This window comes from Antechinus flavipes, chromosome 2 (genome assembly GCF_016432865.1).
Source record: "Antechinus flavipes isolate AdamAnt ecotype Samford, QLD, Australia chromosome 2, AdamAnt_v2, whole genome shotgun sequence".
Classification (NCBI taxonomy): Eukaryota; Metazoa; Chordata; class Mammalia; order Dasyuromorphia; family Dasyuridae; genus Antechinus; species Antechinus flavipes.
This window is the reverse complement of record NC_067399.1, coordinates 226641320-226669171: the sequence shown is the minus strand read 5'-3', so window position 1 is coordinate 226669171 and position 27852 is coordinate 226641320. Positions and strand designations below refer to the sequence as shown.

Here is a 27852-nt window from a genome sequence, read left to right as displayed (position 1 = left end):
GAGAAATTTGATAATTTTTTTTGTCATTCAAACATCTTCCTTTTTATTCTTTATTACTATTTAGTTGTTTAGTGATTAAAACTCTTTCTGAGCCCATAGGCCATCAAGAGGTTTTCCTGGCAAAGATATTGGAGTGGTTTGCCATTTCTTGCTCCAGTGGATCACCTTTTATTTGAACTCTCCACTAAATCCTGTTCTTCTTGGGTAACCCTGCATGGCACACTCAATAATTTCACAGAACCACACATGTTTGCTTCAACAAGGCAGTAATCTAGAAGGGGCTTCTTAACTTAGGTACATTAATTTTGTCTGTGCAGAGGATAGAGCTAAGACAGGGAAAAAAGGCAAAGATTCACCTGAATGTTCCTAAATTCCTCTCCAAACAATTTTAAAATTCTGTTGTGGCAGAGCCATCAACAGGATGGGGTGAAACAATTTTCCTGCTCAAGGCAACTTAGAAGGTAAGAAGGAAAGGAATTTCTCTTTGGGGTGAGAGTGATACACAGCCCAGCACAGGTCATGCTCCAACAAGCCAGCAGCAGGCCTTGGAGGCACCTGAATCTGCAGCAAAAATTTCCAGAGTTCTCAACCAATAGGCAGCAAGGGAATTGAACAACTGGTCAGAGGAAATTATAGGGCACTCTTTGCTGGCACTGGGTGTAGGACTTTGTTGTGTTGCTGATAGTTCCAGGGCACGGAAGAGTACTAGCACACTAGAACTTTTGGTCTCAGTGATCCTGGCTACAGTTCTAGGACAGAGAAGGATATTTATGAAAGCTAGTAGAGCAATGACTATATGTCTCCTTAGATCATATCACCTGGGAAGATTTACTGGGATAGGGTCACTCCACCCTAGGAAAAGAACCTGACTTTAACATAAAGTTAAAAGTCAAAAAATAGGGTAGAGAAATGAACAAACATAAAAAAAGAATCTACCCAAAGAAAGTTAGTTTGGTGACAGATAAAATCAAAAGATAAACTCAGGAGAAGATAACAAAGTCAAAACAACTTCATATAAAGCTTCAAAGAAAAAATGTGAATTCATCTCAAAAAACACTTATCAGAGTTCAAAAAGGATCTTAAAAATCAAATAAGAAAGGTAGAAGGAAAAATGGGAGAAAAATGAGAGTGATGAAAAAAAATGAACAGAGAGTCAACAGCTTGGCAAAAGGAGCACACAAAAAAATAATCAAGAAAATAACACCTTAAAAAACAGAATCGGCTAAATGGTAAGGGGGATAAGGCACAAAAATCCACTGAAGAGAAGAACTTTAAAAATGGAATTGGCCAAATGGAAAAAGATGTGCAAAAATTTGCTGAAGAGAATTCCTTAAAAAGTAGAATTGCCCAAATCAAAAAAGGAGATACAAAAGTTCACTGAAGAAAATAATTCCTTAGAAATTTGAATTGGACAAGTGAAAGATAATGAGTCCATGAGAAATCAAGAAGCAAACAAAATAAAAAGAATGAAAAAATGAAAGAAAACATTAAATATCTCATTGGAAAAATAACTGGTCTTGAAAATAGATCAAGGAGACAGAATTTAAGAAGTGTTGGACTACCTGAAAGCCATAAAAAAAAAAAGAGCCTAGAAATCATCACGAAATCATCAAGAAAAACTACCCTGATACCCACTGATCATCTCCTAAAAGAGATCTCAAAATATAAGCGCCTAGGAATATTAGAGCCAAACCCCACAGTTCCCAAGTCAAGGAAAAAATATTGCAAACAGCCAGAAAGAAATATTTCAAATATCATGGAGTCACAGTCAGGATAACACAAGATTCTGTAGTTTCTGCATTAAAGGATCAGAAGACTTGGGACATAATTAAGAATATAAACTAGAATCACCTATCCAGCAAAATAATATAATTCTTCCAGAGGAAAATGAGTATTTGATGATATAAAAGACTTTCAATCATTCTTGATGACAAGGCCCACACTAAATATACAGTCTGACTTTCAAACATAAGTCTCAAAAAAAGTCTGAAAAGATAAACAGTCAAGAGAAATTATAAGGAATTCAGTAAAATTAAACTGTTTACATTCCCACATGAGAAGATGGGGGTAGGGAGAGATAGAATGGGGTAAATTGTCTCACTTTAAAAGAGATACAAAAGAGCTTTTGCAAGGGAAAGAAGATAGGGGAGATAGCAGACAACAGTTGAACCATACTCTCATTGAAACTGGCTCAAAGTGGAAAGAGAGGGAATAAACATATATAATCAGTTAGACTTAGAACTCTATTTTATCCTAGAGGGAAGTAGGAGAGGAAAGTTATAAGAGAAGGGGGAGATGACAGAAGGAAGGGCAGATTTTTTTATATCTGATACTGCTCTTTCTATCTCTTTTTTGGCCATAAATTCTTCCTTTTTCCATAGATTTGACAGATTAACTATTCCTTGCTTTCCTAATCTATTTATATTATCACTCTTTTTTTTTTTAACTTTATTAACACTTTTTATTTACAAAACATATGCATGGGTAATTTTTTAACATCGACCCTTACAAAAACTTTCTGCTCCAAAATTTCCTTTCCTTCCTCCCATCCTCTCCCCTAGATGGCAGGTAGTCTAAAACATGTTAATTATATGTTAAATCCAATATATGTATACATATTTATGTAGTTATCTTGCTGTATAAAAAAAATCAGATCAAGAAGGAAAAAAAAAAAACCCGAGTAAGAAAACAAAATGCAAGCAAACAACAACAGAAAGATTGACAATGCTATGTTGTGGTCCACACTCATTTCCCATAGTTCTCTGTCTGGGTGTATATGGCTCGCTTCATCACTGAACAATTAGAACTGGTTTAAATCATCTAATCATTGAAGAGAGCCACACCCATTAAAACTGATCATCATATAGTCTGATATGTTGCTGTTACAATAATCTCCTGGTTCTGCTCATTTCACTTAGCATCAATTCATATAAGTATCTCCAAGCCTTTCTGAAATCATCCTGCTGGTCATTTCTTACAGAACAACAGTATTCCATAACATTCATATACCATAATTTATTCAGCCATTCTCCAATTGATAGGCATCCACTCAATTTCCAGTTCCTTGCCACTACACAAAAGGCTGCCACAAACAATTGTGCATATGTGGGTCCCTTTCCCTCCTTTAAGATCTCTTAGGGATATAAGCCCAGTGGAAACATTGCTGGATCAAAGGGTATGCAAGTTTGATAACTCCAGAATGGTTGGATCCATTCACAGTTCCATCAACAATGTATCAGTATCCCAGTTTTCCCACATCCCCTCCAACATTTGTCATTATCTTTTCCTGTCATCTTAACCAATCTGACAGGTGTGTAGTGGTATCTCAGAATAGTCTTAATTTGCATTTCTCTGATCAATATATACTATCACTTTTTATGTCTAAATCCTATACCCGTTTTCACTTTATCTTGATATATAGTATAAGATGTTGGTCTATGCCAAAATTACAACAAGTTTCTCTGATGAAGGTCTCATTTCCCAGATATACAAAGAACTAAGCCAAATTTATAATAATGCAAACCATTCCCCAAAGGATAAATGGTCAAAGGAGATGAACAGGCAATTTCTTCTTATGAAAAGCTTTCTATAGTCATATGAAAAAATGCTTTAAATCACTATTGATAAAGAAAATGTACTTTGGAACAACTCTAAGATACCAACTCATACCTAAAAGATTGGCTAAAATGGCAGAAAAAGAAAAGGATAAACATTGAAGAAAATGTGGGAAAGTTAGGATACACTAACTGTCAGTGGAGTCATGAACTGATCCAATCATTCTGGAGAACAATTTGCAACCATGCCTAAAGAGTATAAAATTGTGCATACCCTTTGACTAGCAATACCACTACTCGGGCTATACTCTAAAGAGATTTCTTTATAAAAAAGGAAAAATTTTTTATACAAATTATTTATACTAGCTTTTCTTGGGATGGCAAAGAATTGAAAACTGAGGGGATAAACATCAAATGGGGAAGTAGCTGAACAAGCTATGGTATATAATTGTGATGGAATATTATGAGAAGTGATGAGCGGGATACTTTCAAAAACCTATAAAGATTTATATGAATTGATGCAGAGTAAATTAAAGAGAACCAGGAGAAGTATACATAATAACAATAATTTTATATCATGATCAACTGTGAATAACTTAACTATTCTCAGCAATACAATGATCTAAGATAATTCTGATGGTTGTATGATGAAAAATGCTATCTACCTCCAGAAAAAGAACTGATGGAATCTGAATGCAGATTGAAGCTTCTTTTTTTTTTTTTTTTTTTTTTTGCTTATTTAGTTTTCTTGTTTTGGCTATGCTTTCTTTCATAATATGACTAATATGTAAATATATTTTGCCTAACTAAACATATAATTCATATCAAATTGCTTAGAGGAGAAGGTAGGATAGGGATGAGGGAGAGAATTTGGCCTGTAAAACTTAAAAAAACAAGCTAAAAACTATCTTTACATATAATTGGAAAAAATAAATTTAAAAATTTTTGTCAGGACAAAAGCTTATCAGTTTCACATTAATCAAGGTTATCTATTTTAACTTTTGTAATTACCTTCTTGTAATAAACCTGCTACCAATAATTGTGAAAGGTATATGGTCTAATTCTCTTTGATTTCTTTTTATAGTCTTACCTTTAATATTAAGTTTACATATCTATTTAGAATGCATTGGTGAATATGGTGTAAGGTTAATTCTCCTATTCCAAATTTAATTCTAGGTGAACTGCTTTTCTAGTCTTGCTAACAGTTTTTAATCACATAAGAAATTTTTTGCTAGGTAATTTACATATTCCACTTTATCCAACATTGGTATATTGAGTTCCACTGTGTAGTATTCTTCCCTATCTAGTCTCTTTGATTGATCTCTTCCTCTTTTAACTAGTACTAGACAGCTTTGATAGTTTGAGATCTGGAAGTGCTAATTTCCTTTTGTCTCTACTTCTATTCACTAATTCCCTTGATATCCTAGATCTTTTGTTTTTCTCCAAATTAATTTTGTTACTATTTTATATCAAGTTCTATAAAGTATCCCCTTAGCAATTTAAATAGTATAGCATTAAAAGAATAAATTAACTTTGGAAGTTCATCATTTTAATTATATTGTCAAAGCTTCACCCTGAGTACTGGATATTCCTCTAGCTATTAAAGTTGTTCTTTATTTCTTTATGGAGCAATTTGTAATTGAATCTATATGAGTCTTTTGTGTGTTTTGGCAGGACAATCCCCAGATAGTTTATGTACTTTACAGTTTTTTGAAATAGGATTTCTCTTTCCTATTATGACTTCTTAGGTTTTATCGGTATTATTACACAGAAATACTGCAATTTTTGCCAATTTACAGCATGAGATAAATCCCCATAATTGTTTTAATTTGCATTTCTCTTATTATTAGTAATTTGGAACCTTTTTTAATAGTTATTTTAAAATTCTTCTTTTGAGAACTATTTGTTTATCTAAAAATTTTGCTAAAGCCATTGTCTCAATTTAGTATTCTTGCTGATTCCCTAAAATTTGCCAAGTAAATCATCATATCATCAATACTTTTTTTATCTTTGATTTCTTTCATCTCATTGCTGTTGTTAGCATTTTTAGAACCATATCAAATAATAATGATGACAGTGAGTATTCTTATTTTTTATTATTTACTGGGGAAGATTCTCCTATATCTTCTTTGCATATGATGCTTGTTTTTGGTTTTAGATTGGTACTTTTTATACTATTAAAAAAAAGTCCTCTAACTACATGTTGTAGGGGTTTTTCATAGTAAAGTGTTGTATTTTGTCAAAGGTCTTTTCTGCATCTACTGAAATGATCATGTAGTCTGTTTTTAATATAATTAGTTATATTGACTGTTTTCTTATTGCTGAATTGTCCTTGCAATCCTGGTAGACGTCTCTCTTAGTCATAATGTATTATTTCTTTGATAAATTGCTCTAGTCTGTTTGATAAGATTTAATTTAAAAGTTTTAAATCAATGTTCATTAATGATACTGGCCTATACTTTCTATCTGGTCTTCTACTTTGAGGATTTTGTATATTTGAAGATATTTCTCTTATTTTTTTTGTGTTCTCAGTTTTGTTAACATGTAACTACATATGTTCTGATAATTCTTTTTATTTCTTCTGGTTTTGTTACAATTTCATTTTGTTGAGACTTGCTATTGCTAATGCAAATTTTCTTTCCTGCCCCTTATTTTTACTAAATAGGCCATAAATGTTACATTCATAATTACTGCTTCTGTTTTGAATTACATAGGAATGGTATGTTGTAGTTCCATAGTCTCCTCATTCACACAGTGAACTGTCCTACTCCTTCTGTTCCCCAGATTTCTGGCCCAGCATTGGCAGTTCAGAGACCTGCTACACTACTGTTATAGGATTCTCCATCCCAGCATATAGTTCAGAAATCTGTACTGTGGGGGTTACAGGATTATATGCCCCAGTATTAGTAGTTCAGAGCTTTGCCACACTAGTACTATGGGATCATCTTCCCCATAGTGGCTGAGTAAATGAATAAATGAGTAAGTAATGTTGAGTGAGCTCAGTGTCAGTGAGCATTAGTTCATATCTTTTTTGTTTTGCTTTATCTTTTTTTGAACTCCAGATGTCCTAGACTATGGGATCGGCTGGAGTTGCTTCATCTTTACCTTATAATTTCTCCTTTGGAGAGGTTTGAGAGTTCTTAGGGATCAAAGAAAACTGTCTAGTTCTCCAACTTATTGCTGCCACTAGCTACCTCTTTGTAGTTTATATAGGTCCTTTTCATTGCTCTACAAATCAGGACAAAGATAAACAACCTTTGCTTCAATGCCTTTGCTAAAATATCTCCCAATAACTTGTCTCCTACTTTAGCCTATTCCATCTACTATTCTCTAAGAAATCTGCTGTTTCATTAATTTATTCTAGTCTTACTTAATGTTTTCTACTATATTCAATACCCTTAGTTTCCCCCCAAAATTGGTTCTCCTTTCTTACCTTAAATCCTATATTGTTCATTATGTTTTTGACAAACCCACCTAACTGAACATGTTTTAATCAACTATATCATATGCCTAATACTATCTCCATAGACCCTTACATAACTTTAAATTTATATAGCATTTGAATATTTTCAAAGCACTTTCAAATAACCTATTTCTTCTGATTTTCATATCATCCCCATAAGTTAACCAGAAAAGATATCATTCTTCATTTTTTAGATGAGAAAAAGAATTAAGCTAAATTACTTGCCCAATGTTATAACACATGTAAGTGGCAAATACAATAAGGTACAAGTAAGTCCTCTGCTTCTTCCATTACTATATTTTAATTTAATTTATAATCCCATCAATTTACATGCCCACTCATCTCTCTGCTTATGTGAGTACATTATTTGTAGGTCAAAAATCTATAATTTAACTCAATACTCTGCATGATATTATATTAATAAAAGTCTCAAAACCCTTGACCAAGACCAAATTTCTTGACCAAGAAATATTAAATAACCAAGATTCTAGTATAAGATAATTTTTATAATTCAGTTCATTATAATTTTTAACATATATTTTATGAACACAATAATTCTTGTCCATTGCTCAATTATTCTAAATTTTTTGCTAAGACTATTACCTCATAAGGGAGACCTTAAGGGCTTAAATTTATTTTCATTAATTTCATTTTTTCCTACATAATAAATTCTCATTACACACTCATTCAAAGAATCATGAGCACATAATATTCCTTACCTGAAATCAAATTAAATGGTACAGGAATCATCCAACAGGCATTTATGAAATATCTTCCTGGGCTGTGCCCAGGGGTCTAGGTTCTAGTTATACAAATGTAAGAATGAAACAAAATTTTATTATAACAAAGCTTTATTCCTAACTTACTTTTTTATATTTACTAAAAGAGTTAGCTTTCTTAACTTCCATAACTTTACAAATTTTTATCAAGGGAATATTATTGTTCTCTACACAAACCTTACACTGATTTAGGGATGGTTGACAACTTCATTACCTAAAGTTTCTCAGTTCTAAAAACAGGCACTGAATTGCTTACTTTAACAAAGAAACAATATGCCAATGTGTACCCCTTCCTTTCACCCTGAATTAGAGGTGATTTTTTTTCCTCAAAAGGATATAAATGTCAATCTTTAGAATACTGTCCTGTTTAAATCTCTCTAAAAGTGATTATTCTAGATTTGAGATATTTGTAGATTAAATTTGTATTCTTTCTTTTCATAATCATTTACTTTATTTTTCATTTACCCACCTATAGATCTTTACATAGCACTAAAAAAATCAAGCAGTCATAAAGTAAAGAAAACTGGATTATCTATTCAAGTAAGCTGCAGAGAAAATGTGGGGTTTGATTTGCCCATTAATGCTGCTATGCTGGAGCTCTGTTGGAGCTTTTCTGTTGGAGTTCAGAGAATTCCGGAATCTGGATTCTATGTAGCAATGCCTTGCCTCTAGAGAGCACATCTGACAAATGTAGGTCCTTTTAATCCTCCTTGACAGTATCATATTTTGCTCTTTGTTTATCCCTATAAAACAACCATCTATCATTCAGTCAGATTGTACAGTACCTTCTGTCACATAAAAGAAGAAACAGTCTTTTAAAAAATAACAAGCTTTAAATATATATATATATATATATATATCCAAATGATTTTACAGATTAAATATTATATGTTTAAAACAGAACTCAGATTTCTAGGAAAATATTATTTTGCTTCTTATCACAAGAAGCAAAAAGGAAAAAAAATTGGAAAACCAATTCCAAAATATAAATGAACTACTGTGCTATAATTTTTTTTCTTTTTAAATTTAAACAGGGCTAATATAGTACTGTTTTAGATTTCACCTCTGTCAGCTCCAAATATAGCAACATTATAAAATATGTAATACATATAAATATATGTATATGTATATATCCTTCCTGAATTAGGATTTAACACATATGCATTCCTACATACTTATTCCAATATAGTATTTTTACAATGAAGCAGTATTTCTGAGTCAGAAATAAGGATGAATCCCAGCTCTCTCCTGTTTGGTTCCCGGAAGGGGCAAGCTGTATAATGAAGTAGAAATTAGCACAAGAATTCCAATGAACTATTTGATGCCATGTGTCAATTCAGAATTACTGCAATGAAAAACCATTGGAAGGTCCTCTAAATTGGTAATCAGACCAAAGGAAATTGGACACTGTTCCCCATAAATCTCCCCTCTTCTCCCTTGTTTTCACCCTGCATTAAGAAGTTAGAGAACAAGTTGCCACCACTCCACACAGACTTGACTCATAGCATTTCTAAGAAAGATGATGAGAAAATATTGTGACTCAAATGCTTCAACAAGTTATTCTAAAAGGTCAAGAAAATAGCCCAAACAATACCGCTTCATGAGCTATTATTATAATCTACCTACAATAGTAGAAACAAATATAACTTCATAGAGACCAGACATACTCTCAGGAAACTGTTAACCATATAGGAACACAGAAAATAGATTTTCTCTTTTACATAAACTCCCAGAGAAGTTACAGGGGGCTGTGGCATCCTGCCAAGAATACATAATCTCCATAAGCCCTGCAGCAAAACATAAATGCAAGCAAAAGACATCAAACCTTGGTGCTCTGTAGCAAATGTCTCTTCTTTCTCTACGGAACTGGCATCTTAATGCACTACACTGCTGGTGTCTCTAAGGAAACAGAACAATCACATGACGAAGGATCTCCTCCACAAGGTACTTTACCCCACAGAGCATATTGAGGGAAGAGTAGGTACAACAGAACAATTCATTAGGTAAGCACACGTCTGTACTTCGTCAGCAAGTCCAGAAGGCAGTCAAATTCAGCCAATGGCAGAAAACGACATGCAGCACAGAGAGTAAGTACCACTACAGAGAAACATCCTCCCCCCCCAAACCCCACCCATACTCTGGAATACAAGTCTTGCTGCAAGTCCCTTACCAATGCAGTTCTGAAGGAGATTTTCAGAATTTCTCCTCATCACTTTAAAGACTACCTGACACTGTGTATACAATGTTTCTAATTGTTAAACTGCTGGTAGAAGAAGTTAGCAGAAAGGATTCATCTATCTGCTAAGCAGAAGAAGAGAATTTAAGGATAGGGAAGGATACTATATTAAGGGTAAATTCCTGCACATCATTGCAGCAAAGTACACTAGCAAACAGAATGGAAATGGTAGCAAAAGAAAATCAAAACACATTTCCATCTACTTGTGCCTGAAGCAAGAGGCTCCGATAGAAAACAAATTTATATTCTACAGAAGATGGCAGCTGAGAGTGCCATCTGTTGAGAAGGCTTTAAGGGTCATTATGAGAGAAGAATCCAAAAACCAGAAGGGGAAGCCTCAGACTGCTGAGAAGAAAGAGAATCTCAGAGAAATTGGGAACACCCGTGGCGAGGAGAAAAGGACGTTAGATGGGAAGCAACTTCTAGTCAATGCCATAATTACTGCTTGTCATGCAGATATTTCTCAGAGATGAGGCAATTCTAGGTCAGACTACAGCAGATGATGGTAACGGAAGATGGTTATTTCAAGTACAGAGAGCTAAACCTGTATAACTATGAGGCTCACACGACAAAGAGAGATATGTCACGAAGTATGTAGAAGGCATTTTTAAGAAGCAGAGAAAAACTATTGGTAATTGGAAGCTGGAACATACAGAAGAATAAACAAGTTATGTTCGTTTTGTTGACTGATAACTCGTGTAGAAATTTTGTTAAAGTCAGACTGTATTAATTACTCAATTAGTTTGAAGTTTGTCTTAACCTCAGAATGAGTCTGGTGCTTTTTCCTTGGATAGTGTTCTTGCTTCACTGTTAATTTATTCTCATATTGAGATATGAAACCTGCCTTGGGCCCTTATTCATTTGGCTTATTCACTACCTATACAAATGGAGAAGCAGTGCGGTGTAATATCTAAAAAAACCAGTGTTGAGTCCAGGACATACTAGGCTGAAGTCTTGCCTAAGACACTTACTGGCTCTGTGATCCTGGGCAAATGATATGACTTCTCATTCATTGTTCCAGGCAACCCTGTGCAGACTGAAGATTAACAAGTTTCTAATCTGTTTTAATGGAAGGAATTTCCCTATAATTGAGTATACCAGACCTCTGGACTCAATTTTTGCTTCTATGCCTTCATAAATAGAGACTTTATCACTGCAGATGTTTTTCTGCATTGACTAGGCTCTCAGTCTCAAAGAACTCTTAGCTCTGGCCTCTGACCTCACACCAATGGGTACATAGACCATTTGGAGTCAAGGAACTTTAATATCCAAGTAGCTATGAGTGATATTAAAAGATTTACCCTTGTGGAAACAGTTTCATTACTTTCTCATTCTCTTTTATCACTGAAATTTGATGTACTACTAATAATAAACATAGCTAACACTGCAATCCATTCAACTTTGTCTTCTTTTCACCTCTGTTTTGACCTCACTAATGTGTTGATTCCTATTCTGATATCAGTAAATGTTTCTAAGCGGTCCTGATTTTACCATACCGGTTTTGTATCTTCTAGTCTTCCCATATTGTTTCTAAAGATTGAATAAACATTCTAGTTTCTATGCCTTAATTTTGGAGATTTTTTCAATTCATCATGTTTTATTTTTGAAATTCAAAAATCTTGTTTTTAATTTTAATTTTTTCTTTTAGATGTTTTTATGTTTTTTTCCATGACTAAAACTGTGCTTTTAAAAATCCATAACAAAACACATTGTACATCCTAGCTAGTGTCATATCTGTTTCTTCTGTATTTGAGATTTGATACTTGAATTAGTAGTTTTATTGGTTGTCCATCATATGGGAATGTTTTCCTTCCTCATCTCTGTTTCCTGGTTTCCTCTAAGTTTTACCTAAAGTTCTACCTTCCACAAGAAGCCTTTCTTGATTCCTCCTCAATGCTAGTGCCTTCTCTTTATTATATCTGCTTTATCTTGTCCATATTGTGTTTGTATATAGTTATTTCCATATCCTCTAGCAGGTTGTGAGCTCAATAACAGCAGGGACTTTATATCTCTGCACTAAGCACTATTCTGGCACATAACACTTAATGAATACTAGTGAACTGACTAGTAGAAGTATAGTAGGAAGGATTTAAAGGATAGATTTAAAGAAAACAAAATCCACCAGAATCTCCATGGTTTTGAAATATTTGGAACATATATTTAAAGGATAGACTTCAACTGGACCACTGCGTGTATCACACACAAAATTAAAAGGTGTCTGGACAACTGTTTAAACTAGAAACTGGAACAAACATGATGTGCAGAACAGTAAGAAAAGACAGGCTAAAAAAAGTCCATCTGGATTAGCGAGGAGAAAATTCTGCCACATGCTTCAGGCAATGGAGATAACATAGTAACTGATCAAACAAATAAAGAGCTTACAACAATGAGAAGTGGCAGAAAACCCGAGTCAGAATGATTCAACACCAGTGATAGAAGCCTGTACATCAAAATGGGGAAATTAGAATGCCATGTAGAAGGAAGGTCTTGATATTGTTGAACTATCACAGATAGAAGAGCATAGGTATTTTCAGACTATTTAAGACAAAGATACAGGACAGAGTGCCTCTGACAGATATGATCAGATATAGATAAATGGATTATATATATATATATGAATAGGTATGTAAGTGTGTGTATTTAAATGCTTCAACATGGTTCTAATCTCTAATTCTACTTCTTAAAATTTACCTATTTTTAATTCTCCATTTATATACTGGGTCCCTGAACTCAGAAGTAGGGATTTAAAAGAAAGGCTTATTTGAATTCATTTTCAGATGGGAACACTATTAAGACAGAAAATTAAAGGGAGACAGACAAAAGTAGGCCACTTAGGTGGCAAAAAATCTTGAGCAGCAGGAATGAAATGAAATGAACACTCAGCCCTAGGGTATGCCAAAGAGGTTATGCCCAGATACATGAAAGAAAAAGTGCTGGTCCTAAGAAACAAATTTACCAGATTTTTTTTTTTTGCTGAGATTCTAAAAAACAACACAATCCTTCCAAAGCTGCCAATTGCACTTCTGGAAACAAGGAGTAAAAAACATGTTTTACATATTCTGACACATTAGAGGTTTTGTTAAAAGAAACAGACAATTTTATTAAAGTAGAAAACAAAGTCTCCATGCTGAAAAAGCAGCACAGAGTTTGTTTTTTTAAAAGCAAATATATGGAAGACAACAATGTTCCAATATTTAGAATGTGCCTAGTTTATACAACTTTAGTTTTCTAAACGGCTCTATTTACTATTAAGTAGTATACACCTTGTTTTTCATTGTCTAACTTACTAGAATTGAAATCTTTTAATTAGGGTCAAGATTCCTTAATGATGTCATAATGAACTGAAGTTATTTTACCCTTAAGGATTTGCATCTGACCTTCCCAATTTGACAAGTGTTAAATTAAGTGTCTACTATGTGCCAGGCACTGTGTTAAGTATTCACAATCTTGAGAGATGGGTACCTATTTTATTATCCCCATTTTGCAGTTGAAGAAACTGAAGAAGCCAAAGACAATGAGACTGGTTTTGAACCTGAATCTTCCTGATTCCAGACTCAGTGCTCTACTCATTGTGCAATGTCGTTGCCAAAAACAAAAATAAAACAAAAACAAACATGGGAGATCTCATAAAAACAACTACCTAACAATCTCAAATTGGCTATCTTGTATCCAAACATCTTAAACTCAGCATATTCAAAGCTAATCTAATCATCTTTTCTCCCAAATTGTACTTCCCCAACATCTCTATTATAGTCAAAGGGACCACCATTCTCCCAATCATCCAGGCTCACAACCTAAAGATTATCCTCCAAACCTCATTCTCTTTTACCCTTGATATTTATTCTATTACCAAGATCTGTCAAGTTTATTTTCAGAACTTCTCTTCCAAATACCTCTCCTCTCTACACTACTGCCTCTACACTAGTACAGACCCTTATCACTTTATGCCTGGGCTACTGCTGATAGTTGATCTGCTTGTCATAAGCCTCTTCTCACTCAGCTGACAAAGCAATTTTCCAAAAGTACAAGTCTAATCATGTCACCCCTTGTCATAAACTCCAATGGTTCCCTATTATTTCTAGGATCAAACATAAAATTTCTATTTGAAATTTCTATTTGACATTCAAAGCAAAACTGCCCCCCTCCTACACTTCCAGTCTTTTCATTTTTCACCCTACTAAATATTCTACAATCCAATGACACTGGCCTCCTTGCTATTCCACAAACAAGATATTTTCTCTCTTAACTCTGGGCAGTTTCATTGGCTATCTTGCATTCTTGAGATGCTCTCCTTCTTCATATCCACTTCCTGGATTCCCTGATTTTCTTCAAGTTCCAGCTAAAATTCCAGCTATCATACAGGAAGTCCCTCCTTTCCCAGTCTCACTCTATTGCTTTCTCTCTGTCATTTATCACCAATATATTCTAAATATGACTTATTTACACACAGCTATTTGCATGTTGCCTTCCATATTAATTTGTGACTCCCTTGAGGGCAGGCTCTGTTTCCTACCTTTCTTGGCATCCCCAGTAGTTAGCAAATTTTTGGCATATAGTAGTTAATTAATAAATGTTTACTGACCGACTGACAATTATCACAGGACTGCATAATATTTTAAATAATTGATCCCATGGCTACAAATCATTCAATTTATTTCTACTATGCTTAACTTTAGATGGGGAAAATATTAATAACAGTGTCATTTTATCTACCTGTGGAATGTACACAAAGCATAAATATAAAAGAATAATGGTAGGAAAATGACATCCTTTCAATATGCTTCTTTTGGTTACTGTTGTGTACCTTTACCATGCCAAACTCAATTAAATAAATGCCTTTCATCGTTTCCAGTGTTTTAGAATTCCATTCCAATCTTACACTCTACATCTTCCTTAACCACCTCCCCTCCATCTCTCAATTATCTCATCCTTCTCTGAACTCTGATAGTATTTACTACCTGTTTGAAATGTGTTTTATATTGTCAATTTTCATATACATGTAAGATAACAGACAAAACACTGAACTTCAAAGTCAGGAAGATCTGAATTTGAAATCTGTCTTAGAAAAGAAATAACTATGCGGCTCTCAGTAAGTGATTCAATATCTCTGACCTTCAATTTTTTCATCTATAATAAGAGCTTCAACATTACAGAATTGTTAAGAAACTCATATGTAATAAAGTATTGTAAAACACTTTGTAAACCTTGAAGTGTATGCAAATGTAAGATATCATTGTTAAAATGTCTTATTCTCAGTTTTTTGGATGGAGTTCAGATAAAAATGATCCTAGGACAAATTGTTATCCCACTATTATTATTTTATATTAATGTTCTGAGAATTATTGCACAGGTGGATAAAATGCCTTCTTTTGATTATTAGATTTTTTTTCATCCAGAAGCTGAGCTCAAGAGAATAGACTGAACTATGTGTATCCAAGATCCCTAAAGTTCAAGCTCTGACATGTACTAGCTATGTGTTTCTAAGCAAGTTCCTTCACCTTTCTAAATCATAAGATCATATATTTATTTTTAAATCTTTATTTATTTAATATTTCCTCACAGTTACATTTAAAACAACTTTTTTACATGTTTCTAAAACTTTTGAGATCTAGATTCTCTTCCTTATCCCCACCCACAATTAAGAAACTATTTGTGAAGTTATGTAAAACATTTCCTTAAAAGTCAAATTGTAAAAAAAAAAAAAAAATTAGATATCCCACCCTAATAAAAATAAAAACTCTCAAGAAAAATTAAGTTAGAGAGAGACATAGAGACACACACACACACACAAAGAGAGAGAGAGAGAGAGAGAGAGAGAGAGAGAGAGAGAGAGAGAGAGAGCGCGCGCTGGGGGTAAGGAAAGGGAGAGAAAGAAGAAGAGAGAGAAGGAGAAAGAAAGAGGGAAGGAGAGAGGGACAGAGGGATGAAGAGAGAAAGAAAGAGAGAGAGAAAACAAGAATGCTTCAGTATGTATTCAGATACAATCAGTTCCTCTGGGTATGGATAGGCTTCCTCATCATTCACATTTGGTCATCTTAGAACATTGCTATTACTTTGTATATAGTACATTTCACTTTGCGTGACTTCATGAAGGATTTTACAGGGGTTTTTTTTTTCTCCCTGAGAGCATCTTATTTATCATTTCCCATAGAACAATAATATTCTACCTTAAATACACACCAGAATTCCAGGAATGGGAAGGCAACTTAGAGAAATGTGGTCCAACACCTTCATTCTACAGATGAAGCTATAGAAGCTAGGAGGCAAAAATGACTTATCCAAGGTAATACAAATAATAAGTGGCAAAGTGACTCAGGTCATGTAATTCCTGATTCAATCACTTTTTCTACTACTTGAGAGCATTCAGTAGTATGGGATGGGAAAATTACATGAGTGAGGAGATCCATTAAGTGTAAAGGAAGAAAATATTAAGGTAAATGGAGTTGCATGCTTGTATGATAGTCACCCCTTAAATGACATATGATGATCTACCCATGCCAACCTCTACATCAGATGAATTTTGGCAATATCAAATAACTTCAGTATTTCCTTCAAATAATTTAACTACTGAGTCAAAAAAATTAAATAGTGCATTACTGTTTCTTTCATTAAGTTTGATTTGGGGTTTTATTGGGGGAGAGTTGCCCCTTTCAATTCTTTAGGATTAGATTATTTAGGTTCCAATTAATTATTTTTTCATGGCCCTTTATTACACACAATTTTTATTGCATCATGATTTAAAAAGGATTCATTTACTGTTTTCTGCCTTTCTCCATTTGATTGTGAGGTTTTTAAATGTACTAATACATAGTCAATTTTTGTGAGAGTGTCATAAACCACTGAGCAAAAGGTATATTCCTATCTATCCCTATTCAATTTTCTCCAAAGATCTACAATAATTAACTTTTTAAAAATTCCATTTAACTTCTTAGCTTCTTTCTTGTTTATTCTGTGGTTAGATTTATTTAGTTCTGAAAGAGGGAGGTTGAGATCCCAAAGTAGTAGTATAGTTTTGCCGTCTATTTCTTGCAACTTACTTAACTTCTCTAAGAATCTGGATGCTCTACCACTTGGTGCATATATGTTTAGTATTGATATTTCTTCATTATTTTCATTATTTATGGATTCCTTTAGCAAGATGCAGTTTCCTTCCTTATCTCTTTTAATTAGATCTACTTTTACCTTTACTTGATCTGAGATCAAAATGGTTATCCCTGCTTTTTTTTTTAACTTCAGCTGAAGCAAAATAGATTTTATTCTAGCTTTTTATCTTTTTTTCTGTATCTCTCTGCTTCAAATGTGTTTCTTGTAAACATATTTGTAGGATTCTGGCTTTTAATTCAGTCTGCTATCCACTTCCATTTGAGTTAAGATTAATAATTTATCCTATTTTATCCATACTATTTTTTCCCAAGTTATACTTTTTTCTCCCTTTCATCTTTTCCCTTCTCACTAGTGTATCACTTGTGAGTGCTACCTCATTCAATCTGCCTTGCCTTTTTTCAGCTCAGGTAGGCGGGATATGCTAACAATGAAGTACTCTACTGGGTAAATGACACCAACAAGAAGCACTTTCATTTAAAAAAAAGTGGGTGGGGGATGGAGCAGGGAGGAAAAATGCCATTTTAACACTTCAGATCCATCTATTACTTTAAAGTAAGTATCACAAAAGTGTACTTTAATAACTAAGTAATGAAGAAAAAATTTAGACGTTATTCATTCTTTGGGACAAAAATGCTCTTCTATTACTCCTGGTCTAGTGAATTTCTATTGCATTTCTTTGAAGACATCATGAATAAGAAGAAAGCTAGCCAAATTATTTTGCCATACAAAAGAGTTTACATCTAAAAATGAACATACTCTAAGTATACTAGAACTGCTTTATTGGCTGAAGTTCAGACTGTGTAAGAAGTAGATTGAAAATAAGAATTAAGATTTTGTTCTGTTGAACAGAAATGAATGTTGATTCTGTGTCAGAATGGCAATAACAAAAAAGGATAATCAACAGCATGAAACACAAAGAAGAGTTATTAAAAAGTATTATTTTAGTTAACGAAATGATTTGATTCCTAGGTAATTACAATCTTTAAATAAAGCATGGAGAAAATGTTCAAAGTGTACTGCTTATTTAAATGTAGTTTAGTTATGAGAAAGATAAATGAGTTTCATTGAGTAAGAAATCAGTTTTGTTTTACAGGCACAAATTTTGCTCTAAGCTTTAACAGAAGGAACAGTTACCAATTAATTTCTCTGCATAGAGAAGGCAATCCTTAATCTAGATTTGGATGAGGTAACAAAGAAAAGAGAAAGAAGATCACCAGGGGAATACAAGACAACTCAGATTTCTGGCTCAAGTCCCACTCTCCTTGTCAGACTAGACTGGGGAATGGGCATGGGGGAAAGACAATGGACATTTTCTTATCTTACATTTAGTCAGACTCACAGAGAATCAAGGTCAGAAAGTTTTGTTTTCTCATTGAAAAAGTATAAGACTAGTTTGCTTGTTTTTAATGAATAACAATTATTCATAAGTGAGATGAGATTTAAATATTAGAAACTTAAAGTCTTTAAATAACACTAAATTTTCAAACTTGTAACCTTTAGCAACAAGTCTATATCAAACACTTAAAAAGCTGTGCTGACAGAGCAAATTGAAAGTTTCAAGAAAACTTCTGGGAAAAAGAAGCAGTTTTATTTTATTTCTCTGCAAAAAACAGTGGAATACATATGAACACTTGAAAGTTTTTTGTTTGTGATACTGTCTGAAAAATCTTCATACTTCATTCTTTATATTTCTTAATGAACTTTATAAATTATAAAGATATATTTTGTCGATAAGGAAGTTAATTTGGATAAGAAAAATGAATTATCAGTTCTTTAATTAGAAGAGAAGTAGACTGTCAATTTAACCTATCAAAGTGGCAAGTTGGAGAATTCAAGGAGAATTCATATATTATAAGACATGCCACAAAAAAAGAGAAGAAAATATTGTTGTACTGGATTCTGGAAACAAAAGAATATAATAGTAATTCATAAGGGTCACTAACAGTTACATAAGGACTTTTGCTGGTCACATATTGATTTCAAAAGCCATATATTAACAAAAATCCATGATCTATTGTATTTGTTTATTTTGTTAAACATTTCCCAATTACATTTTAATCTAATTAAGGGGGAGAGGGAATTGGAAGTGCTGCTGCCCCTACTGATGTAGATCATGGCTATGTTTGACACCTCTGCATTAGAACACTTAATATTACACCATAGCAGTAGAGTATGACAGCTTTTCATGAATATACTTCTCATTTATGACTGACCCATATTATTTTCTAGGCATCTATCCCTTACAACATCCTTTGCTAGCACTTTTCAGACACAGCTATTTGTTAATGATCTGTTTCAGTCTACTCACATGCAACATGCACTTATCTATTCCCCTTTCCTTGACATGCAACCTTAATCCAGTCTAATGCTTTCTCTTTTTTACTGGCAAATTAAAACAACCATCACCTAAGAAGAGCTATCATCCATGACACAACACTATTCTAAACAGAATTCCAAAGGCAATGAGTGCCTGAGATTTGGGTGAATCTGTTTTCAGACTAAAAGAAACAGATATTGTTTTCCCCTTCTTTGTATCCCTAATATTTAGCATAGTTCCTGGAACATAGTAAACACTTAATAAATGGTTGTTAATTTGACTTGAATATATATGGATGACTATATATATATTTTTACTGTTATAATGGGAAGGAATACAATTTTTATTTATTTATTCTTTTAACTGAGAAGCAATTATCCCCACCTAGTCCTTCTCCCTCATTTACATAATTGAGAAGTATTTTTATTTTTAACTTCACCTCATCTTTCCCATTTGATAGCTTCCCACCATTCACCTGGTTAACACTTTATATTCATGCTCTCATCACCCCGCAATCTGAATTATTCTTACAGCCTCCTAACTTTTCTCCCTGCCTTAAATATCTCCCATCCCAGTCTATCCAACATATTACTACTGAAATAATGTTCCCCAAGTGCAAATCTGACTATATCACTCTATGAATCTGTTATATCATTCTCTCTCTCTCCCCATTTCCTTCTTCCTCCTTTCTCTTTCCCTTCTCCCTTCTTCCCCCCTCTCCTTCCTTTTCTTCTTCCCTCCCTCCTCTCCCTCCTTCCCTTTCCCTTTCCCCTTCTCTCCTCTCCTCTTCCTCCCTCTTTCTCTCTCTCTCTCTCTCTCTTTCTCTCTCTCTCTCTTTCTCTCTCCTCTCTTTTTTTCTCTCTCTCTCTTTCCTCTCCCCTTCTCTCTCTTTCTCTCTCTCCTCATATAAATATGATTATAAAATTAATCTTTATGTTCTTAATTTATATATCAGGTGAGTTAATCCTTTATCTTTTGTTTCTGTCATAGAAAAGATGGCAAATTTAAGAACTCAAAGAAACATGGAAAGACTTTTATGAAGACCAAAAAAAAATTGACATAATTACACCCCAAAATAAATGAAGACATTAAAAAAACACCACACAATGTCAGTTCCAAATTATGTTAAAAAACATTCTCCCTTTCTGTTAACAAATGATAAATTACAAAACGTGAAGATTTACTTATAGTATAAGAGAATGTAAGAGTGGTGATTTTTTTTTGGGGGGGACAGTAACTGACATGTCAAAACTACATCAATTTTAAAACAAATTTTCCACAGTGTAGTTCAAGGTTCTTCTATAAAGAAAGGTTGGTCTCTTCTAAGGCAAGGACAAATTAACCTAAAATAATACTATACCTAGTGCAATAATGACTTAAAAAAAAATGCTAGTGTCTTTCTTAGGTCCTAAACTTATATGTAGATGTTAGTGCAAGATTCAACAAATCCCAGGCAAGCTTATTTCATTCTTCACCATTAAGTAATTTGAATTATATTACCACAAGTGGAAAGAAGCCCACAATATTTAAGAGCATTACCAAAGTATCCCTGACCTTCCAAACCACTACAATAGCTTAAATGAAGTTTGGGGGTCTGTTTCCTATCAGTACTCTAGAAAAGAAGAAAGGTGAATATTTAAGAGTAAAGAAAGGGACTTTTGGCTATTATAGGTTCTATCTGATATGTACAAATGTTAGGGTGGTCAGATGTGCCTACCCCTTTCTTCAACTTTTTCCAGAGGTTCCCTAGTGATCATAATTTGGATCTTAAGCAAGGAACAGAATGTTCTACAATAGCACCTTTTTTTTTTCTTTCCTTAAATACTAAAAAATTCATTTGGATTCTAAATTTAGAGGCTAATTCCTAGATGGAAATAAAATCTATTAAGTCTTCTGTTATTATAGCTGCTAAATTTAGTTATTATTGAGAGCCAAACTTCTGTGTACATCCCTAAATCTAGGGAACCAAACAGCAATCACACCATGGCTGTGAGCTAGCACTTGATCTTTGACTATAATATATACATAAAGTCAGATATCAGTAGGAAAATAACTCACACATAGGATTTTACTTACACTATATGTGCAAGGTCAAGTGGCTTCTCTGGTTGCTCAGGAAAAACAGGATGTGGAGGTTCCCTGGTGGGTACACAACCCAGAGATTTACTAATTGCATGGCTCAGCTTCTTTGCAGGTGATTTCTGTATCAAAGGAAAAATATAATCAATTAAACCTTCAAATGAACTATCCATTGGCTTTCTAGAGACTACAGTAAACATCTTTTCAAATACAGAGCAAACTATCAGAAAGATTACTAGGTTAGAAATTAAAGCTCATGGGTTCTTGGACTGTCTGCCATTAATGACTTTTTAAAAATAATTTTACCATTCTTGATCTCAATTAAATGTGATGATATTGATGATGTCTTTTAGCTGGAACACTGCATGGCTATGACTGATTTCCTTTAAGTTCCTGCCACTATTTAATTATTCAAAGTTGCTCCAACGTTATTTCATTTTATATATTCTCACAACATCACATTTCAAATATTTCCACCAAGAAGTACTTCTTACAAATCAAATTTCTTTTCCTCTCTGTTTATTTTGAATTTTTTACATCAGTTCTCTCTGTTTCTATGATTATAGCACTGTCCCAGTATCACCCCTGTTAAAACACTGTAATTTATTTCCTCAATTATATATAAGAAACCTCTGCCTCAGTTAAGGATAATATGAAGAGATAAGTACTAAAGAAAAGAAATAGATTTTTAAAGCATTTTAAAAAATGCTTTAGGGTATAATTTAGGACAATGAGTTCTTGAAAAAAAATTGTTAACACAGGGACATGTACAATTTTTAGACATACTACCAAGTTCTTTGTTTTGTCTTTTAAAACATAGTACAGACACTATTATGATGAATATAGCATTGCTCTCAAAGTAAAAAAAAAATTTATCTGCTATATACATTAGAAATGAAAAATATGGGACTATTCTTTTAGTCTAGATCTAAAGGAATAAGGATTGTTGCAAAACTATCTAGTGTTTATTTTTTAAAATTGTTACAGAGTTAAAATATCTTGTGATAAAACTAATCTAAAACTCTTGTTCACATTCATTTAAAATGTTCAAGAAAAAAAGTCTTTTAGGGAAAAAAGTGAACAATTGTTACTTTAATGTTATGGCTAGACTGAAAAATAATGTTCAGAATCAACTTTTTCCTGAAATTTATCCTATAATGACAGTTCATATTATAAATAACCATATTGTCAGAAATCTGGTCACCAGAAGATTAAATATTTTAGCCACAGTAAAACATTGTAAAGCAAGAGATGATTTGCAATCTGTAGAGGATTTGTCAGTTCTCAGTGAAATTATAACTCTTGAAGTATGGTGAATAACAAGTACATATATTTGCATAATTAACAAGGGGAAACTAATAAAAAAATACTAGCAGCTCTTGAATCCTTAAACTCATTAATTAAATAGTAGTAAAAGAGTTTTGTTATTAAAACGATAATTCTGGCAAGATTTATTTCAATTTGTAAAAAAAAAAAAAAAATCAATGAATACATTCAAGTCCTTCCAAGAACACTGTTATGCATATTCAATTAGATGTAACCAACAACTAACTATAACTGAAAATGTCTGATAGGGTGGCAAAGATCTTTTACTTCTTCAGAACTCCAACATGAAATGACATCCTTTTGATTGTTATTAAGATGATAATGGGAAATTTTTATACTTAAAGTGGAGATATCTAGTTTGTTTTTTTCTCGATTTCTGTTTCTGCCATATACAGGGGAATGAGAAGAATCAGAAATCTAATCTAGATGACTGGAAAAAGAAATTAATACTATCTATTTAATTAGCTTCAACTGGTTTATTAGCAGGTTAAATGGACTATCCCTGTTTGAAAATAGAAAAAAGTCACTGAACTAAAAAAGGGGTTTCAGATGCCAAACTTTACTGGGGAATCTAATTTTGAAATGAGATTGAGAATATAAAGTGAATTTATTCTAAATAAAACCTAGTAGCCAAATAATCTTTTAAAACAAAGAAACCTATATATGCTAATCCTTGATTATTAGCAGTCATAACCTAATAAAAAGAATGAGATTAGATTGAGTATATACTAATATGCTCTCAATAACTCTAACTTTTCAGTTCCTTGGTTCACTCATTTCTCTTGATCTACTCTTCCACTCTACCTTCATTACAAACAGATGGTCATAACCCACAAATGTTCTACTTCAATGTTCATGAACTTCTGAAATTCCATTATATGATAATAGTCTCTTGCTTTCCTAGCTTTTCTATGCTTTATGACTTGTGAAATTGTCATTCATCCTCACTGTAATCTTTCCCCTCTCCTTACTGCTTTTTCACTAGCTACCAACTGAATGCTACACTATCTTTTAGGCTTGAGCTCCTTGCTTATTTATCCTATCACTAACCTGTCTTGCTGATCCCCAACTTGTATTTCTTCCACCCTCTGCTACCTTAATTACTATTTATGTGCTACTGAATGGAGCAAGAGAAAAATCACAAAACTATATTGACTAGGTCCACCACAAACTTTTGCTAAAGAATATCAACTGGGCTCTCACTGCAGCAAAGCATAAAAAACTTTTAATATACCCCTTACTGATTTTCTATCTTGCTTATGACAATAACTATTCCAAAAATTTTTTAGCTTTCCCCAAATTTCCCATGGCACTTATTTCCCATCACATAAGCTGAGAACCTTGGTCTTACATGTCACTGAAAAAAACTTAGTCCATTTATCAAAAACATGTTTCTCTCTTCTCCAGCCTACATCACTCAAATGTGGTCCTCTACTATAAGGAAAAACAATACCACCCAAGCTTCACATGATCTGATTATTTCACTATTGCTTCAGTTCTTCATCCCTTTGTGGCTAAACTCACTGAGAAAGCCATCCACATATTATTGCTCTGTAAGGAATGACCAGCAGGATGAATACAGAGAGGCTTGGAGAGACCTACATGGACTGATGCTAAGTGAGATGAGCAGAACCAGGAGATCATTATACACTTCGATAACGATATTGTATGAGGATGTATTCTGATGGAAGTGGATTTCTCTGACAAAGAGACTTAACTGAGTTTCATTGGATAAATGATGGACAGAAACAGCTACACCCAAAGAAGGAATACTGGGAAATGAATGTGAACTATTTGATTTTTGATTTTCTTCCCGAGTTATTTTTACCTTCTGAATCCAACTCTCCCTGTGCAGTGGGAGAACTGTTCGGTTCTGCAAATATGTATTGTATCTAGGATATACTGCTACATATTTAACATATATAGGACTGCTTGCCATCTTGGGGTGGGGAGGAGGGAGGGAGGGGAAAAAACGAAACATAAGTGATTGCAAGGGATAATGCTGTGTAAAAATTATCCTGGCATGGATTCTGTCAATACAAAGTTATTATTAAATAAAATTAAATTAAAAAAAAAAAAAGAGAAAGCCATCCACAATTAGTGACTCAACTCCTTTTTTTCCCATATCCTCTGCAATCTAGTTTTTCAACTCATCACTCAACTAAAACTACTTTCTCAGAAGTTCCAATTATCTTTTTATAATTATATTATTATATCATATTATCTTAATTATTAAAGCTATCCATTTCTCAATCTTCATGCTGCCTAGCTTTTCTCCAGTCTATATATATAATCACATTTAGCTCTTAGAGCCTTCGCAACTTGGCTAATTTTTTTGGTCTTACAACTTTACTACTGCTCCATAGAAACTGGCATTATTGTTCCTCAAATATGACACTCTTTCTATAACTCCATGCCTTTTTACTGTTTGTTCTTTACATTTGGAATGCTTTCTCCTCTGCCTCCTTGTTTCCTTCAGGACTCAACTCAAATTTGACCTTCTTCTTCCCCCTCCCCCAGTATATTTTATTTTATTTTTTTTATTTAATAATAACTTTATATTGACAGAGTCCATGCCAGGGTAATTTTTTTTTTACAACATTATCCCTTGCACTCTCTTCTGTTCCGATTTCTCCCGTCCCTCCCTCCACCCCCTCCCCTAGATGGCAAGCAGTCCCATATATGTTAGATATGTTGCAGTATATCTTAGATACAATATATGTTTGCAGAATCGAACAGTTCTCTTGTTGCACAGGAAGAATTGGATTCAGAAGGTAAAAATAACCGGGGAAGAAAAACAAAAATGCAAATAGTTCACATTCCCAGTGTTCTTTCTTTGGGTGTAGCTGCTTCTGTCCATCATTTATCAATTGAAACTCAGTTAGGTCTCTTTAAATTTGACCTTCTTCAAGAGGCCTTTTCCAAATCCTTTTCCACTCTCCCACTGCTACTACCTTCCCAGAGCTACAGCTAGTGGAATCTTATAGATTACTTCTAATATTCCCTATATATATATGTCTTATCCTCATAGTTGTTTGCATGTTGTTTCCTCTATCAGAATATGAGCTCTCTGATGGCAAGGATTTTTTTACTTTGTTATCTATATCTCTACTATGTTGTACATTGTAAGCATTTAATAACTTCAACATCTGATACTGTTGATCACCTTTTTCTTCTGAAGACATTCTCCTCTCTGGGTTTTTGTGACTCTACTTTTTTCTTGATTTTCTTGATTTGTCTCCTACCTATGCTACCATTTCGTATCATTATCCTCTGCTGGTTTATCATTTATATTATTTCCCTTAATTATAGGTGTTCATGTAGGTTCAATCCTAGGCCGCCTTCTTTTCTTCATCTATATTCTCTTTCTTGATTCTTTGTACTCCAGCTCCATATCAACATACGCTACTGGACATTTAAACTATATGTGTGCAAGCATCTTAAACCTGAACTCATTATCTTTCTTCACATATCTTTCCCTCTTCCATATTACAATCAATCAAAGAGTTTGACCTGACTATCCACAGAGAAAAGACAAATAGATCAAGAATGTCTATTGTCCAAATTACAACAGATATTTGGATAAAAGACCTATAGTGCTTGTCCATCAGTATATAATCTGAATCAAACAGTACAAATGGACAATAAGCTAGATCCAGAGTTAAATAGGAAAAAAGTAAGCTGGGTTGCTTTTGGGAAATCACAAAGCTCTTTTACTGTACACAGCTTCCCATGAAAGTAAAAGACTATCTTCTTAGTAGCAACAATTGGTAAAAAGACAAAGAATAAAATTCTTCAAAGAGTTAAATGGACAGGTACATGATTAGCATGACAAAACTATAACATAAAACCAATGAGGAACTATGAAGAAGTTTAGGATTAAAAGATATCAAAGAGAAATTGCATAATAGGAAATGAAAATGGGCTAGTTACATGAGAATAGTGATGGTGAAAAAATATAGCAATAATTTTTAAAGGTACTAACATGACAGACCAAGTAAAGAATACTGGACTAGAGTAAGATGAAGGTAATGTGACTAAAAAAGAGAAAATGTTCAAAAGATGCTATTGAGTTTTAATTGATAAGATTTAATAACATTATATATGAAGCAAAAAAAGAAGTCTTGAGGAAAATTCTGGAGTCATATTGTTGTGTAACTGATTATGTAATACACTGAAATCCCCAGATTCTTTTAAAGATGAACTGTTTTCTAGTCATGCTTCTCCATTTTGAATTTCTGGAACTGATTTTTTGAAATGACATAAGGTTATCAAATTTGGCTTAACGTTCAAGACTGTCAGAATATTGTAGATCCTGATTTTGTCATCCAGTAAGTTAAGTATCCTTTTCTGCTATATATCAATTACAAATTTGATAAGTACAGTATCTGTACCTTTATCCAAGTCGCTCATAAAAGCAGTTAAAACAGCACAAGGCCAAGCAATATATCTCCAGGGCACTTCACCAAAGAATTTCCAAAATAACATTAAATGACAGATGGTTACTTTTTGGATCCAGCCAGCCAATTAGTTTTCTATCTAGGTCACATCTATCTTTTCTCTCAACAACATGAGACACTCATATGCTTCATTAAAATCTAGGTAAACAATATCTGCAGTCTCCTCCTAATCTACCAGTTAATTGTGTCAAAAAAAGTAAATTAGTCTGACATAACCTGTTCTTGATAAAAATGTATTCTGTTCTTTTAATATTATATAGGTCCCTGTAAAAGTCAACAGAAGAGCAATGAACATTGAGTATAATGTAAGCTACTTTCTCAGTCAGCCACACAGAAAGATACAAAAAAAAAAAAAATGTGTTAAAAACTCACATCAAAAAGTGTTCCAGAACACTCATATGCATCTCAAATACCAGGAATCTAAGAAAAGGTTAAAGTCAACATAATTAAGACTTTAAGGATTTGGACTCTACCCTTTCACAGGTGAAATGCTAGATTTTAAAAAATGAACTTATATATTCTTTGAATGATGTA

The 27852-nt window shown here is 33.4% G+C and overlaps 1 protein-coding gene across 8 annotated transcripts in view; it reads right to left on the bottom strand.

Annotated features, from left to right (window-relative positions):
• DTNB (dystrobrevin beta) overlaps positions 1–27852 on the bottom strand; it is a 361849-nt gene that overhangs the window by 156921 nt on the left and 177076 nt on the right. For all 8 annotated transcript variants that reach the window (XM_051976347.1, XM_051976345.1, XM_051976351.1 and 5 more), the window contains exon 9: positions 21530–21654. In XM_051976347.1, coding sequence (XP_051832307.1) covers positions 21530–21654 — 125 coding nt within the window. The remainder of the gene's footprint in view (positions 1–21529; positions 21655–27852) is intronic.